The sequence below is a fragment of the Coloeus monedula genome, assembly GCF_965178545.1.
Source record: "Coloeus monedula genome assembly, chromosome: 1".
In the NCBI taxonomy this organism is placed as follows: domain Eukaryota; kingdom Metazoa; phylum Chordata; class Aves; order Passeriformes; family Corvidae; genus Coloeus; species Coloeus monedula.
This window is the reverse complement of record NC_138781.1, coordinates 106,592,520-106,610,249: the sequence shown is the minus strand read 5'-3', so window position 1 is coordinate 106,610,249 and position 17,730 is coordinate 106,592,520. Positions and strand designations below refer to the sequence as shown.

General features: G+C 39.2%; 1 protein-coding gene across 1 annotated transcript in view; it reads right to left on the bottom strand.

The window, feature by feature from the left end:
• Positions 1-17,730, bottom strand: part of PIEZO2 (piezo type mechanosensitive ion channel component 2) — a gene marked incomplete at both ends in the record, with an annotated part of 288,576 nt that overhangs the window by 125,961 nt on the left and 144,885 nt on the right. Inside the window, one exon of the mRNA XM_082284749.1 lies at positions 4,968-5,130. Within this exon, the coding sequence (XP_082140875.1) occupies positions 4,968-5,130 (163 nt within the window). The remainder of the gene's footprint in view (positions 1-4,967; positions 5,131-17,730) is intronic.

Genomic DNA, 17,730 nt, shown 5'->3' with positions numbered 1-17,730 from the left:
AGCTTGCCTGAAATGCTGAGGAACTGATAATCTCTGTAGCTCGAAAGAATATTGCAGAACTATAGTTTGCTCAGAAAAAAAAGCACTTAAAATGACAAAAGAAATTAAAAAAAACCCCAGAGACTGCCTACCTTTAAAAGGACAAATATGGAAGATAATAAATACATTTGATTTCCCTTATACCATCTCACTCTGGTTTACAACATGTAATACAAGGGACCTTCCATAAAATTAAAGAGTGTAAAATTCAAAATAAAATTAAAGAGCACTTATTAAATTGTGGAAGTCCTTGCTTCATGATGCCACTGAAGCCAAGAAATTAATGAGGTTTTAAAATAGTCTGGGTAATTATATGTTTAACAAGATTATTCAGAGTAGTTATAATTATAAACAACTTCTTTTGGAAGGGATTTGAAACCACATGTTTTAGGATTAAAGTCATTCTCACATTAGGAGAGATCAGGATAAATTATAATGTTGCAGAAGGGGCAAAAGAGTATTCTCTTATTTGCTATTGTCCTTAACCAGCAGGTACCAGCTGCTTTCAGGATAAGGATACTGGTGTAAATGGGTAATTCCTATGCTAGAAAGTCCTTGGACAAGTCATGGGACATGGGCAGTTCTCAGAGCCTGTCTGTTCTGTTCTGTCCTGAGGGAATGTACTGCAGTTACACTTGGAGACCAGGACCACATGAGTGCTCTCAATGCACTCCATGCTCCATATCGGTGGAGGACAAACAGCCCTGTCACTGTTTAGAAGGACAAAGCTAGGGAACCAAGCATTTTTACTGCTTCTGTGTGCCAAGGGACACAGGAGCCAAGAGACAGATGAAGTAATAGACCTGAGGACACAAACCAAGTTAATGGCCAAAGTGAGAACCATGCCCGTCCTCCTGATTCCAGCCCAGTATCTTGACTCCAGGACAAGCTCTCCCCAGATTCTTCTCAAACTTTAGTTTATTTTAAAACAATGTCTTTTTCCTTTTTTTCCTTTACCTTTTGAGATCCCAAACAAACATCTGACTTCTGCAGAAAAGAGGACGGGTAGAAGATCTGGGATCAAGCTTGCCCCAGATTATGGGACAAAGTACAGACCCAGTGGTCCGATTTGCTTTCTAGGAGATCATGCACAAGAAACAAGCTTAAATGGGCAAGGTAGCAAGTGCCTTGGGAGGAAGTTGCATTGAAGACTACAACATTTTTTTTCAATTAAGATCAACACCTCTTCTAAAGTTTAAGTTGTGCAATTGCAGAAGGATTTTCCTTCCTGCCACTGTCACTTAAAACATTAGGCAATTCATCCACAGTCTCAAGAAAAGACTTCCTTTCTAATACCTATCAGACTGTATATACTGTATCTGCATTTTGGCACATAAACCACCATCTGCTCCAAATCAAAAATGTCGTACTTTCAGCTGCAGCTGGGAGTTAACTGTTCTTTCTTATTTTCTTCCACCTTTTACACCTTGTGACTGGCATTGTGCTTTTCGGCATTTGCAGCCCGGGCCTGTCTCCAGCTGAATTCACCTGCTTTAAATTTTCGGAGCCCTAATAAAAAGGGCCTGCAGACACGTTTGCTCCAAGTGTGCAACCATTTAGGGGTGGTAATGAGTTGGACTGCAGCCTGGTATCTGGCAGACCTTCCCAGTCCATGACTCACTGTTAATTAAAACCACACTCTTTGCTTATTCCTGGGATAGCGTTACTTACAAATAATTGAGAGTCTCACTGCCTTAGAGCTCCCTCCCCCAGTTCTGTTCTGTAGAATAAACTTTTCTGATGGAGATCTGTTTCCCTTAAAGTTGGATGCAGCGTAATGGAGAAAGACACCCATTTTTCAATGAATCCTTGTTGTTCTTAATTTGGATTCTGATACTTTTCCTTGTTTTGAATTGCATCTCAATCCACAAGCAATCTGATCCATCGTACGTGAGGGCTGGTTTCTGGAGGCTACTGCCATGCCAAAATGCAGCACACGAACCGCTGCTCAACTGGAGGCATTTTTATGGCATGCCCATATATCAACTGAAATGTGATGGGCTCACACAGACCTTTGAAAAGGTCAATTTTAGCAGTATCAAACCAATTATTTAACAGGTTTTCCTATACAGAAATGTTGGAAGGAGCAGATAGATTAACCTTTCTTTTTTAATTAAGCCTATTATGATAGTATTTCACTCTCCCCCAAAGCAAAGAGGTCTGAGAATCATTCGATGTAAAAAATTTAATGCAAGAAGGTAAAGCTGCAAGACACTGCTTTGGCTTGGAAGTGCCCATTTCTTGATTTATAAAACCATCTGTTGCTAGGAATCCATCAACCTGAAATGTCACCTCTCTGATGGCTCTGCTAAGCCTGTTTAAATCAGCTGATGAATTCTTAACAAAATCTCCCACCACAAATCTCTGAGGTCTGGTGGCAGGAACTCTCAGCAGCAGCTCTTCAACTCTAGAACTGGTCTAACAAAACCAGGACTATCTCCCTTGGAGGTACAGTACCAAGCTCAGCATTTTTCCTGAAGTCTCTTTGTAGGACAGTTGTTGCTGCAACTCAGTTTGTGTTTTCTAATTCAATGGAGTTACAGCATCAGTAATGAGCTGCACCAACACAGAGCCACAGGCATCGGTCAGCTCATGCAGAATTCAAAGAACTGGTCACTTACTTAAGTCTTCCCTTTTCCAGTGTAGTCTACCAAGAAAGAACTGAAAATTACATGAAACCTACACTGTTTGGACTCATTTTAGATCATGTCAATATTCTCCTGAATTCAGACACTCAGCAGCCTGCTCTGCATATGCATTAGGTTCCTTACAGTCAGTCCTGCCAAGTACCTATTCCTAGCAGATTCAGCTGCTTCTGCGTCCTCCTCCTAACTAGCAGAAATGCTTTCAGGATGTTATATGCAGACACCTAGAAAGAGAAAACTGAGGTTTGGAAAAACGTGTTTAATTGGTATTTGATTTTCCACTCTCCATTTCACTCAATCTTTAAAAAGCTAGCAGATTACTCTGATGCAGATTCATCACTTCAGCTGAAGGGCAGAATTCCTTAAAGTATTTGAGATCACCTCACATAACAGAAAATATTATCCCTTTTTTAAAAAAAATGCCTGTGATAGAACTTTGGGTGTCACTAAATCTAAACACAGCTGCTATGTTCACTAAATATTCTGCAATATATGCAGTTTACAGAACATAAATAGCATTCACTGGGTTTTGATGTGAAGAAGTAAAATGTATTTACACACATTTCTACTTGACCAGTATTCATATTTCTTTGCAGACAGAGTTTTCTTCTTTCCCTCCTTCTTCCCTTGTGGAATAGTCTTGCCTTGGCATTGAGGTAGCCAGTCCAGGACCAGCCCAATATAAAGCTACACTATGCTATGCAATTAGTGTTTGTTAAATCTGTTTTACCTTGCACTGTAGGGAAATGACTATTGAACCCTGCCTGGAAGCTAGCACCCATCCTCCCCAGGACACTGAGCTCCCTTTGACCCAGACTCCAGGCTCAGGCTCAGCTCTGAACCAAAGAAAAAGTGAATATCTAAACATCATCATCTGGTTTCAGAGGAACCAAAGTATGCCCATCTTTCTTCTGAGTTTCTGCCATCAGATTACTCCTGTTTTGTGCTTGTGAATACTTTCTTTTCAGAAGATCAAGAGCACCAAAGAAGTCTGTTGGAGCTCACTTTGGTAAAATAAAATCCTTTTAAGAGGAGAGCTGAACACAAACCATGCTAATAAAGCACACTTCTTTCCCTTGCTGGGTATAGCCCAAGGTTCTAGCCTGCTGCTAAATCCATTTTGCACAGCTTCAACGATAAAGCAGATTTAAAGCTGATAAAACCAGGTTCCAGGAGACACAAAACTTTGCATATGCACATCAGACCAAACCCTACATATCCTCCAATGTACAGTTAAAAAGCTGCAACCTTCAGGCAATCCTCAGCTGCCAGGAGAGCCCATAAGAATTCCAAGTGCAACTGAGTATAAAGCAGAGTTCTGATATTGATCTCTCATGTGCTAGAAACTTGACCAGCTTCTGGCACTGCCACAACCCAGACAACGTGGCAACATGCAGAGAGGCCTCTTTTTACTCTATATAGTGGCACCAAAATGGGCAACTGATCCCCCTAAGTACTTCACTCACTTCAAAGTTCAATTTCTATTTGAAATGAGCAAGTTGAAATTGTCTCCCCTAAAAATGGTGGTTGGAGAGTAAAGAAAAAAACATTCCACCCATATGTAAAAGAAGACAGAAAATGAGCCCCAAGCCATGCTAGACAGTCTGATAAAAAACATGTTAAGATTAGTAGTAGGAATTTCTCTGCACCCTGGGATGAATTCCCACTGTGGCTTTTTATACTATAAAATTGTTTTCCTCTTTCTGTGGGTTTTTCTGCAGATTTGGTATCTCTGCTACTCTTCTGCCCACTAGTAAAATACACAGCAAACACATCAACACTTCCAGGTAAGTCATTCCCCCAAATTGTTCTCAATCTCACTCAGCATGACCAAAATTTAGGTAACTCCTTCCATGAACTTAATACACAGTCTCTCTTCTGTCCTTTAAGAATAATTTCTGATAATCACTCAGATGCTGCTCTTACACTTGGATAACAAATCTGGAAATAGGAATGCTATCTAAGAAACTGAGCACTGTATGTAGCAGAACAACCTTTTCAGATTTAACCAGCAGCTCTGGTGAAGAACAGCTTGTTCCATTGGACTGTCAGGATTGTATGCTACAGGATTGAAAAATCCTGTAGCATATCTCTAACAGTTTTCATATTCTGCTTTGTTTTTTCAACATAGTAACTTTAGATTTTCCCACTTTAAAACAAATCATTTAATTTCCTGAAAATAAGTTTACTTCTTAACATAGCCAGCCCTCATGAAACCATTTCAGAACACAGGAATGCCAAAGCTCACTAAAAGGCATACAGATAGAAATGTGTATTTGATACCATCTCCTCATTTTCAAACTGCATGTTGCACTGTGCTGCATCCTCGGTTACTGGCTTCTGAAACATGTTGCGGCAGATGAGCCATATTGTCAGACTAGCAATGAACATCCCAATATCTGGTACAAATAGTCTGATCACGTTCCCAGCATCTGCTCCTTTCACACTGTATGGGATGAAAAAACAACAAAAAAAACAAAGAAACATTTGTTACTTCTAATGACATTTTCAGCTGGAACAGAAAGTAAGCTCAAGGCAAAGAAAAAACCCCAAACCCCCAGTAATAAGAAATCTTTTCAATGTGGGAAATATGAAGATGATCAATGAACTATAGACAGACAGATATTTTTGCTCTCCAGAAGTACAGAATACATGCTTATTTGCTGGGAGTTTGCACACTCATATTTTAGTGATACTTAGCATTTTGTTAACCCAATTCTGAATAAATTTTGTTGTGAGCAATGCAGGAATAACCTTTAAATGCATTAAGAAAGACTTCAGCTGAGTACCTGGAAGATCCATCTGTATGAAGCACAATCCCTTTACTGGCATTCTTTGCAAGGACAACAACATCCAGGTCCACCAAGGACAAGCATGTCTACCCAGACAAGATAGCATTCATGTCACCCTTAAGTGCGCCCTAATCCTACTTCCTGGCACACAGATGAATAACTAGAAAGTCTTTAATATTTTCACATGTTTTATTATGTTAACTGTTAATACATTTTATTCAACCAGACCATCTTAATACCTTTTTGCGTATTTAATCACTAGTATTTAAGTACAAATATTTAAATGCTAGTTAATGTGTTCAATCCCTGCCAAGGAAACCTTTCTTCTCCTCTGAAAGATCTGTAAGACTTGATGACTTTTATATAGGAAAAAGATTGCACTGTTTCACTGTGCAGATTTAATTGTTTATACTAGGAAATATGACTTTCTGGATTTGATTGTGGTGTCTGAATTTGGATCACTGTTAAAAAGGAGAAGCCTGGATTCAGGTTTAGTGGCACAACGAACAGTTTATTAAGCTGCTGAATGGACATACTAAACTCTCAACTATTGATGAGAGGATATAATCCTAATTATTTGAAAATGTGAAGTTAATGCATTTTAAATATGCAGTTGCAATTTCAATTTTATTTTTTTATAAGGCTTTATGTCTGTAGTTAGTTCTGAGGACAGGTGAGGCATTGATATAGTTCCTTCCTGAGTGCACTAGACCAGGTCTTCATAGCCTGAACTAGTAGAAAACTTAATAGGTTGTTTTATAGATGCAAAGAAAGACGTCACCTCTGGCCTTTCTTCATCGCAGCTTTGAAGCCTAAAAGAAACTGTTTGTGAAGGACAACTGTTGTGAAACCTGCAACTGCTGTGATTAAATGCAGGCCTGGAGTATCAAAAAAGTCTCTAATGTGATTACAACACAACCACTGTCAAGAACCGTGTGGGTCTGCTCATATGCCCACGATCAAATCCAACATTTCCATCACTGCTGCTGACCCAGCTTTTCCACTGATGTGTATCTTGCAAAATAACATATGCTCAAAGTGGGAATAAGGTAAGTGATCAGAAAGCTGGCTTTAATGTTTGTTTCAACAGCTTAACCCTGAATAGTCATGTACTGCATGGCAGCTAAGTAGCTTGAAAATATTTCACTAATGGCTTTCAGTTGTACTAAAGCAGAGAAAAAAATTAAGTAAGTAATTGAAAGGCTTGCAAAAGAGTTAGATGGCAAAGTCCTTGCTGGACTTGTTTCTTGTGCCACTGGTAGAAGCACAGCATGCTGTGGAGTCAACTGGCCTAGGAGAGCATGGCCACTCTGGTTAACATTACAGAAAACCCTGGCTTGACACGAGCCCCTGCTCATTTTGCAGTACCGTGGCTCTTACTGTCACTGAAGATTAGTCCAGGCTGCACCTTGGCAGAAAGAGGTAAAAAGTACATGTTTAATGAATCTTATTCCCATATACCCAGTGTATATGGGTGTCATAATAACATTCATGATTTTTTTCCAATAATCCCGATCATCATGCTGAAACATGCCTCTTAAAGTGGTTTTACTAAATATCTGGGGAAAAAAAGTCTGAATTCTTGATTCTCAAAGTTTCACTCGAGTATTTTTCTGAAAGAATTGAAATACAACCTCAATCCAGAATTAATTAATGTAAGAACAGTAGAAATTTGCTAGGATCATGTTGAAAAATGGGTCAGATTGCTTCTATGTAACACTTCAGTAAGTTATTTTTTTCTTTACACCGATCTGGAGTCTTAATTAATTGAAAATTTAAAATTAATTTTGCATCACTTCTGAAGCCCTTCGGATTCAACATGTGTACAAATTAAAAACTGGCAGCCTTCAAGTACTAGCACTTCTTAGTTGCACCAGGTTCTCCTTCCTCACATTGTACTCCCATGGAGCCACGCTGGGTCTTCCTTCACATATCCTGCTCCCCAGACCAAGGGGAGACCCCTGCGGGAGCCCTGCCTCTGGTGCAGCTCACATTTCTTTCCAAACCAAGTGCTTCTGATCTTTCAAAATAAATCATTTAGCATGTTGTTGTGAGAGATGTAACATACAGCTCAGGCTAGCAGCAGAGAGCCTGAACAGTGATACCTAACCACAGAGCAGGGAAAAATTCTACACATGAATAGTTTATTCACCAAAACCAGTCGCAAATGTATGCTGTCCCCTTTTCCCCATGAAAAGGAAAACAAATTGACCTCGGTGTGATAATTAAAAAGGAAACAAAAGATCACTTGAAAGCAGAGAAATGTATATTCTTCTGTAAAGCAGAATAATAAACTGTTTCATTCGACCCCAAGTAATTTGCTCCCCACTTTTTCACAGCAAAAGCTAAACAAAAATCAGTTATTCCCACTTGTTATCTCTGGCAATACAAAAAAGAATGGCAAATACTGCAATCATTCCACAAACATTTCTCACTTTATTTGCGCATTCACACATGGTCATATTTTGCATTTGATAACAGTCTATACATTGTGCTCTTTCCTCCAAAAGAGCCTTTCAAACTACGAAGTTAAAGAGAAGAACAGGAAACCTATTCAGATCTCCTACAACAACAGCTTTTTTTTTAATCCTTGCAAGAATCTCACGGTGTTCAATGAATTGGTCATAGCCCTTGATCTACAACTAGTAAAGCATAATTTATTCACCTAAACTAAATAATTTACCTACAGGGCAGCTTTAGTTGTAATAGATACCAGTGACTGAAGCTTATAACTCAGCCAGAAATATATTCTGCAGTGTAATTACAGTAAATGGCAGCTTCAGTTTTTCCTTCTTTCTTCCAGGATGCAGAAGAAAACAGGATGGGGACATGGACACACACACACACACACACACACACACAAACACACAGTATTAGGGGTTTAAAATGGGTTTTTACTTTCCCTTGACCAAATAAATCAAATTGCAGACAATTTTTAAGAGAAGGGACTACTGCAGTTAGGGTTGCAAGAGTTCCTCTGTAACAAAAATAACCTCTGTAGGACAGAAGGAATTTAATGACTTTTGCATCAATACGTGAAACTGTTTTTTCATATCAACAAACTCCTAATACAGCTGTTTCCTCATCAGACAATGTGTTCCCCTGCTGATTTCAGCTGTATACTTCATATTTACTACTCTAGAAAGGGATCATCTGTATTTTCTTTGTATGTACAGTATTTTTCTAGGACAGTCTGACCCTGGTCTATTCCTGAATTTCTCTGGTGTTCAAGAAACTAAGCAAATTTTCCTAGTTTATCTGCATTGAGAATAATTTTAGCTGTGGATAAATGTTAAAACCATTCTCTTATTTCACGTACACTCACTAGTAGTCAAACAAAAAAACAAGTGCCAGCATAATGAAGTATTACATTCTTGTTTGGTGCTCTAGAAATCAGCATTTCAGTTTGCTTAAAATAAAATTTTCGTTTTTTTTCCTTTCTAGAATAACTATTTCTCACAAATTACAATTTTTCATCTCCTACTGAATGTACAAAGCTTTGGTGAACTGTGAAGTGTTAATACTGCCATACCTGATTTCATTTCTTTAGAATGGCAGACACTAACTTCCTCTGTATTGAACATTTACAGAATAAAACCAGAAACGAAGCAGAACTATTAGAATTAAAACTGCAATGGTTTCAATTAAAAAAAAAAATATAGTAGCACATGTGAGACACCATGCATAATGTATAAAATAGTCCACATGTAGAAGGAATACCAACAGCCTTCAACTTTAAATATTTACAATTTCGTTACAAGTAAACAAAAATGGGAAAGAACAACCAGTCTTACTTAAACAGAACTAAAATTAATTCAGCATCAGCCATGTATCACAATGTTAAGCTTATGTTAGACAATAAATAAGATAATGCTTCCAGATTAAAGAACCATAAAAAGCTTCATTTTATATTGAATACTGGGTAAACAAAGTCTTTTAAAGGTTACTTTTTATTGCAATTTTAAAAAGTTATCAAAAGTCTTATTCATGCATACTACATCTTTCCATATATGCATACATCTTTTCTCCCCTCAGGGGCTTTCTATAGCACCTCTTTACTTTCTAATTAATTTAATAAAACAAAAAAGGTAATACTGTATTAACAGTTTGCAAGCGATAAACTAAGGAAGAGATGCATGGATGCTAATAATTTCCATTCATCTGTTTGGTGACTGTGAAACATCTGATATTTCTAACTGGATCTAATATTTCAGAGTAATTAATGCACTGCTGTAGATGCTTACAGCTGAATTCCCATGGGCTTCATCTGCAACTGTAATAACTCAGTTTAGAGGTAAAACAGACCCAAGAACCATAAGCATGGACCCCTGGAAACATGGACTGGCAGTATTTCACAGGTGCTATGCAGTACTGTGAATGATTCATTTGTTTATCACTAGTATCCTCTCTGTGATCCAAAAATAGTGGGAACTTTGAGGATGCAAAAGGCTACTAACCAGATGGCCTTAGAGATGTGCCTGCTGAACTTTGCTGTTGGAAGAGGGTGTTGGGGATGGTTGCAGCTAGAAGGTAGTTATAGAGGCTCCTTGTCCTCTCTCAGTTCGAAATGAGGATGAAATGTCTGATCCCATACTTACTCTGCTGGGAAACTCACACTTTACTTATTTGGGTCTGAGGATGGCAGGCCTGGTCTAAGCCGCAACCAGCACTTCAGTGAACGTAGGATGCTCACATATTCATGCACATATTCATATATTCATGCTGCCATACTTGTCCCTGGTGGCTCAAAAGACAAGTTTGCTATGATGTTGGTTCACATGGCAACCTTGATACCACATTCACGGCAAACCTGTGCCACACGTAAGTTTACAAGCTGCTGAGTACGGGTAGGTCTGCCCTTAGTCCTTTCCCTATCTCATGTTCATCCACAAATTGAAAATAAATTATATCACAAAAAAAATACAAACTTAGTAATATTAATATCCACAGTGCGGTGCATGCTCTCTCCCTCTCTTGCACTGCCTTCATAGGATGGTCCTTTCAGTTCATGCAGAGCATGGCATGTGTTTTACCCAAAATACCTGAAGTTGCACTTCCAGAGAATATTGGTTGTGCAAAGTAAATGCGTGGGAGGAAGAGGGAAGCAAAAATGCATAGAAAACTACCTACAAAAATATTTAGCATGCACTGACCTACCCAACATACAAGTTCAAAGGGCTCCTGAAGTATTTGCAAAATCTAAATCACTGCTTACAAACTATGTCTGCACGGATTCAAAAACCAAAAGTACACTTTGCTTTTTCAGGAACGATACCTTGCAATGAAGAACACACTCTGTATTGCAAAAGTGCTTAACCACGTATTAACCAAACATTTGCTTTCCAAACACCGCTATGCAGAGAGAGAGAGAGCAGCTATTTGAAACTAAATGTACATTGCCAAGATTTTGGTGACTGTTGCTTGCATAAAACATTCAACATTAAGAAATATGGGTATGTGCAATGCGTAAAACATTGGTTTGCGGCAATTTTTCTCTTTCTAAAGCACCCATTGTTTCTTTTTGTTCATTCATCTTCTAATAAAGGGCAAATTCCAGCTTGCCCAGGGCAGCACACAGAAGATTTAAAATTCAGCAGGGATTTAGCAGGTATCACGCAAAACGCTCAGCTGCACTACTGCCAGACTCGTGACAGCACAAGATCCAGCTCACTTTGCCCATGTCCCACAGCTCCAAATGTGGAGCAGGACTCATGTTGCACAGCCAAGAGGAAGTGAGCGAAATACCCTCCACACCCATGGCGCTGTGCGTGCCAGTCCCACAGCACGGTGGTGGAAATGACAAGTCCATCCGCTACACAAATTATTTCAGGTCAGAATGGGAATGTGATACTAGATGGAGGCAGAGCCAAAGTGAGCCAAAGTGAGAAGAGACCTGAGGACACCTCAGCTATAAGTGAATTTTTGTCTTAACTCTTCAAAGAGACTCCTTGTTTCAACTTTGAACACTTCTCACACAGGCTTCTCACTTATGCAAGCATTGTATAAGGATTTAGCTTAAGCGTTAATTCAGTATTCATTGATCTCTGCATAACATTCCCAGTAAAATTTGTCCAAAATGCTCATAAATATTTGGTAACTGGCAGCTAATTGTTTACATAAAGGCATACAGAGATCCATATGTTCCACAATAGTCCTGACTAAAAGAAAGCACTGAAAAGCCTGAAGCAAGCTGACATTCAGTGATTATTTCAAAACGTATTTTCCCCTTCTCTCCGCAGTTTTCATACTCTAGTTGGAGCATGACCAGATCATCACTTCAAACTACTTTTCATTATATTTCCAGCATATAACATAATCACAGAAAGAAAAAGACACATCTAGATTTTCCAGTCAGCTGCAGATGAGGAAGGAATAATATTTCCCTCAATTACAGCAACCAACGTTGTAAATTACTGTCATTTTACAAACTATCTCCAATACAGAGGAAAAGCACACAACTACCAGGGGTTCAATTTGGAGTGCCCACTGCAGTTCGGTGTTTGCATAGACGACCCTTCCGTGCCACAAGACCCATTCCTAATTTAAAACTATCCAAGTGAAAGATTTGCAGGGATGGGACCATTCACCCTCAATTCTTCCATATGAAACAGCTCCCAGTCTACCCTGCCTGCTCTGGACATGCCCATCTTTCTCTTCACAGCATCAAGTGCGACAGGACAGGAAGCATTATCTAACCTTCCTTAGCACCACCTGCCTGAAAATCCTGGGGGTTTAGAGGCAAGAGCACACGGACATTGCTGGAAGCAGACTCCAGCCATCAGAGGCATGTGTACAGTATCTCCCCTCACCCCCCAGTTGACTTCCATTAAAACTGGACAAAGGAAACTGACCCACCCCTGGTGTACTTTGATCAATTCTACAGTGTCAATCAAAATAGAAGTGGAGTAGAAATCAGTGGCAAACTAAATGTCCCAATGCCATTAGATGTTGCTTCTAAATTTTCTGTAAATGGAGCCTGTAACACAATCTCTGGGTGGCAAACACCCCACATCCGTGTGGGAGGGGAGAGGACTAGTCCCCTGCACTGCTTGATGCCATCTGCCCAATTGCTGGATGTGTGGCCACCAAAGATCTTTCTCAGGTGTGAGAGGCCACTGTAGTGTTTCACCAGTGTGGGAGGCTCTTACCTTGTCTAAGCATTGGAAAAACCACAATTGCTCAGATCCAAACTGGGTATAAAGAAGCTGAAGTCAAGTGCTCACGCTTTTACCTCCAGGCTGGCTGGGTGCCCAGCGTGAGCACACTGCAGCAGGCTGGTCAGACCCAGCACAGGGTATGCTCCTGCTCCACCAGCCACAGGCTTCCTTGTGTTTCATGTGCCAATTGCTACTTGGAGATCTCATGTGACTTGCTTGTGAACAAAACCCAACAAAAACAAAATAAAACACAAAGCCAAACTGTTAAGCATGCATCCTAGAGAGTTTTTTGTATACTAATTGCAATGCTGATTGCTCTCCAGATTAAAACAAAGACTGGCTCACATTCTGCTGCTGGTGGGTTTACCACTGTACTGCTCCCAGCTACCACTGTACTGCAGGAGGCTGGGCTGTGCCAAGAAAAACACTGACAACAGTCTCACAACTCAAGTGCTCAAACAGCAAAGGCCATAAAATATCTTCTATCAGATGTTCCTTTTCTTTGAATCCTTAGGTTAAATGGCATGAGAAAAGTTAGCTGAAATTAATTTAGCTGAAAAGAAAATAAGCACAAGGGGTGGTAGGAAGCGAGCAACCTGAAAACTTAACACAAACAGTTGGATAACTAAGATTCATCCTGAATGGAGACGACTTCTAAGAGGGCCTTATGTCAATGCTGAGGCAGCCCAGACCACCAGATCAAGATGACAAAATGACAGGCTTCAGAGGCACAAGGATTCTACATGGAAATTGTCCAAGTATAGAGAAAAATTTTCTCCTGACTTTCAGTTAGCAATGAGGACATATCTGAGGTACCAAATCTAACAGTAATGATGAAACCTCAGGCAAAGACTGCTCTGTCATCTTTTCCTTCCTTCTATTCCATGATACTCCTTTACTTGTCAGCATCTCTTAATCTGTAGTGACATGAAGTTACTCTTCTTTTTGCAAAGTACCTTGACTACTGTAGCATGCTGTTAGAAATGGCTTAGAGTAATAATCACGTATTTTTCAGGTTTTGCTTTCAAAGTGGTAGAAATGAATAATTTTCTTGTTAAGTTATTAACAATATCCCTGTTATACTTCAGGCTTCATTTCCCCTTTAATCTCTTTGGGTTGCTGACTGCACAAATGCTGCAGTTGTTAGCAGAAAGTAAATTTACCTATTTGATTTACATACCTGTGCCTCGTGATCTCTTACTTGTCTCCCTAGTTCTATCTAAGGCTCACCTGGGCACTTTATTAAGTCCTCTTGTTTGTTTAACCATTGGTGTCACATAAAAAAGATTAAAATCTGCCTTCATGGGATTTGGGAGTTCTCCTGTCACAAATGTACAACCAATATAACACCCTCAGGCAGAGGCTGGCACAGAAGCATCAGAGAGAAAACAGGCATCCTATGCACTGCGAACATTTGCTAGACTGACTGACCACCTTCCACAGTTCTCTCTTGAAAATCTAAGTCTCCAAATAAAATAGAAGATAATAGAATAGAACAGAACAGCTCAGTTGGAGGGTCCTACAATGATCTTCTCGTCTAGCTTCCTGACGACTTTAGGGCTGACCAAAAGTTAAAGCATATTATTAAATGAATTGTCCTGATGCTTCTGATAAGGCTGGAGTCCTCAGACACTCCTCACAGGAAATTCCTTCCAGCCCTTACACCAGCCTTGTTGCCCTCTTCCACAAAAGGACTTAAGCACCCTTCTTAAACTGTGGGACCCTCAAGTGCACACAGTGCTCAAGGTGAAGCTGAACTGACACTGAAAACAGGGGAAAATACTGGGTGCACCACAGTCTCTTACTTTTTTTCTGAAACCACTGATTTTAATTATTGACATCCTCCTGCCCTAGACTACAATGAGCTCTACCTTAAAATAATCCATTTATTTATTTGGTTTCAGACTTCTGGCTGATCATATTAACAAAAGGAATCACCCTCTTTCTGCTCACTAATGAAAACTGTCCTCACATTGTCATATTATTAATATTCCACATTAAATTCAAAGGGCAATCAATGTCTTGAAAACATGCACAAAACCAAACCTGCTAAGTTAGAGCCTGTATCATTCCCAATGAGTGAGGAATGGGAATGGCATAAAAAGCCTCCCTGACTTGAAACTGTACCTCTGCAGTTCACCAGCATTACCAGAGGAAGTCCTAGAGTGGAGACAGGACTGAGGGAGCATCTGGAGTTGAAGGCCTGGTCTGTGAGCATGATTTTGCAAAGGGATGTAGCAGCATCCCTTTTTGTGTTATTTCTGATTCAGCAACTACTCTCCAGAGGTCGTCTCCAAGCACCTTCACCTGGAATTCAGCCTTGAACAAAGCTGATACAACATATAAAAATCATAATGACATTGTGATTGACAAAGTTGTATCTTGGCTCACGTGGATTCCTACAGCAGCTTCCAAAAAAACAAGGAATAACAGAAATAATAAAATAAGATTGACTAAGAGGATGTTTCAGAGACTTCATTAAAAATTAATAGAGATTTTTGTCTTTCAAAGTTTTATCATCTCTCAGACAGTAAAGAGGAGGAGGATAAAGCTCTTTGCTCACTCATTTTGTCATGGAAAGAGAGAGCCAGATGATCAGCTGATACCAATTATAAATTATTGGTCAAGATTACAGAAGGAAATGAAATATGGGGGCTGACTGATCCGATTTCTAGCAGAACTGAGCTGGAGCAGATGTGAGCATCGAGCCCTGCAACTCTTTCCTCACACATGTCTTTTTCTCCTCTGAATGGTAACCCATGAAGGGAAAACTTGGCTTCTCAGTAAGTTCCCCTAATTCATCTAGGTTCCACAATAACAGCATATATTCCTTTGCGTTCTGACAGTGTGCAGAGACCACAAGAGTCCCCAGTGAACTGGGGGTGTTAACCTCCATTCCACTTTTCTCATCATATGCATATGGAAATGAATATTTACTGGCTGCTTGGAAGAGTCAGTACGGAACATTCACTCATGTCAAAAAAATGGGAAAAACCCTATACTGTGGAGCTCTCTTCCAGGACTAGATTAATTTTTCAACACAAATGTTATTTTCTGGAAGAAAGAAACCTCACTTATTTCCTCTATTTTTTACTGACTAAACTATTCACCACTTTACACTACTATTTCATATTAGCTCACCATTTGCCCAGAGCATCTAATACTAACCTTCCCGTGTAATAAAAAGTCTACTAAAATTTTCTGTTTACTCTTCCCATGTAGAAAAGCCCTTCATGTACCTGATTCTCTTAGTTTTCTAGTCACTCTGACCATCCCCAGAGCTCTCAAAAAGAGGAGTATTTGACCACTCTTTAAATGCATTTTAGGACTTGTGCAGGGTGGGGTTGTTGTAACTAGTGCATCACGATGAGTGTGATTTAGATGCAGAGCTAATAGGTATTTTACTTTAAAAAATCAGGCTTTTACTTTAAAAACCATTTTGTTAGGCAAAAGAAAATTATGAAATGAATGTGCAAAAACACTCTTACAGAATCCACAAATACATTCTTTCACCTTTTAATTATATCAGACTTTATCATGATATCTTTGTACGACTTTTTACCCTTGTTTTTTGCATTTGTGTGCTTTATCCTCTTCACTGATGAGTTTTTAATTTAAAAGTTACAGCTGATTTGATTGTTCATTCACAACTGCATCTGCTGCATCAATGAACCTTTCAGTCGTGCAATCACTTGCCAATGTCATCACAGAGTAGCAGGATGCAGTCGGATGGCAAACACACACATATACTAAAGCTACAGGAAGACTGTAAGTAAATAAAAAGTAACCAAAGTAGTTTTCTACATACTGAATCAAAAGAAAGAAATGTTATGACACTGCAGTGACAGTGGGAGGGAAGAAGATATGCCAGACTCAGAAGATGATAGATATGCTGCCATTTGCAGCAATGTGGAACAAATATAAAATCTGCACTGCTGTTTCCACCCTGGCAGCTTGGCTGTCTGCATTGTACACAATCAGATCTCTGACAGACGCTTGATTCACACTCAGTGCTGAAATCAGGCTGGCATGCCAGAGACAAGGCAGCTTAAAGCCATTCCCCTTCTAGACTGAGATGGAGTTACACTGTGAGTGTTGCAAGAGTCCTTCACAGCTCAAATATCACTTTGATAGTTTCAAAAGCTTTACTGGGGATGCAAAATTTTCCTAAATGTTCACTTTCTGTAGCCGTGTGACTGTGAGAGTCACCAACTTTTCCTTACAAAGAATACACACATCCCTTTACAGCCCTCACAGCTATGAAGAAAAGCTGTGAAATGTGAAACAACTTCACTCTTAAACGTTAGAAGCCAGGAGAAAAATAACAACAGTTTTAAATCATTCCACTTTGAAGCTATTCATGATTATTCTTGGCATCCAATTTTTACTTAATTGTTACTTCAAGTTAGAAAACAGCAGAAAAGCCATAAAAATACTTCAGGGAATGCATCTTTACATCTGGAAAAAAAGTAACTAATATAGCAAGAAAAAAGAAAAAAATATTTTTTGTTTCTCAATAAACAACATTATATACTGAAATATACATATCTTTGGTATCTACAGTAGAGTGTATCTAGTACCAAACAGGCAGTGTAAAATTTTAATTTCTGTTTTGGTCCAAATTGCTCTAGTAGAGAGCAATTTTAGCACTGGAAAAACGGGACAAGTCCATATTAATTGCTCTTTTGTCCTGGCCTATCAAGTTATTCCTTTTCTCAAAAGCTATCCACAGTGTTGGAAACATTGGAAAGTGGCTTTATAAAAGTATTTGGCTTGGCTTCTAAACACACCTTTGCTCTACTGTTAGAGAAACACTATGGTGTATGTCAGGAAACTTCAGCCATGCTGATAAATAAATGAGTTTTAGGTTTGTTTGATGGACTTCTTCAAGTGGGGTATATTTCAAAGTTGACTTTTCTTAAAGAAAAAAGTTAAAACAGGTTAAAACCAGTTAACATTACAACATTAAGCCATGTAAAAGGTCAGCTCCCCAAGGTGTGGTTTAAGAAAAGAAAAACAACCATAAAGTATCTATAACGCTTAACTAAAGTACAACTCAAGAGAAGTTTTACATGGATTTCTCCCCAGTAGTGTTTC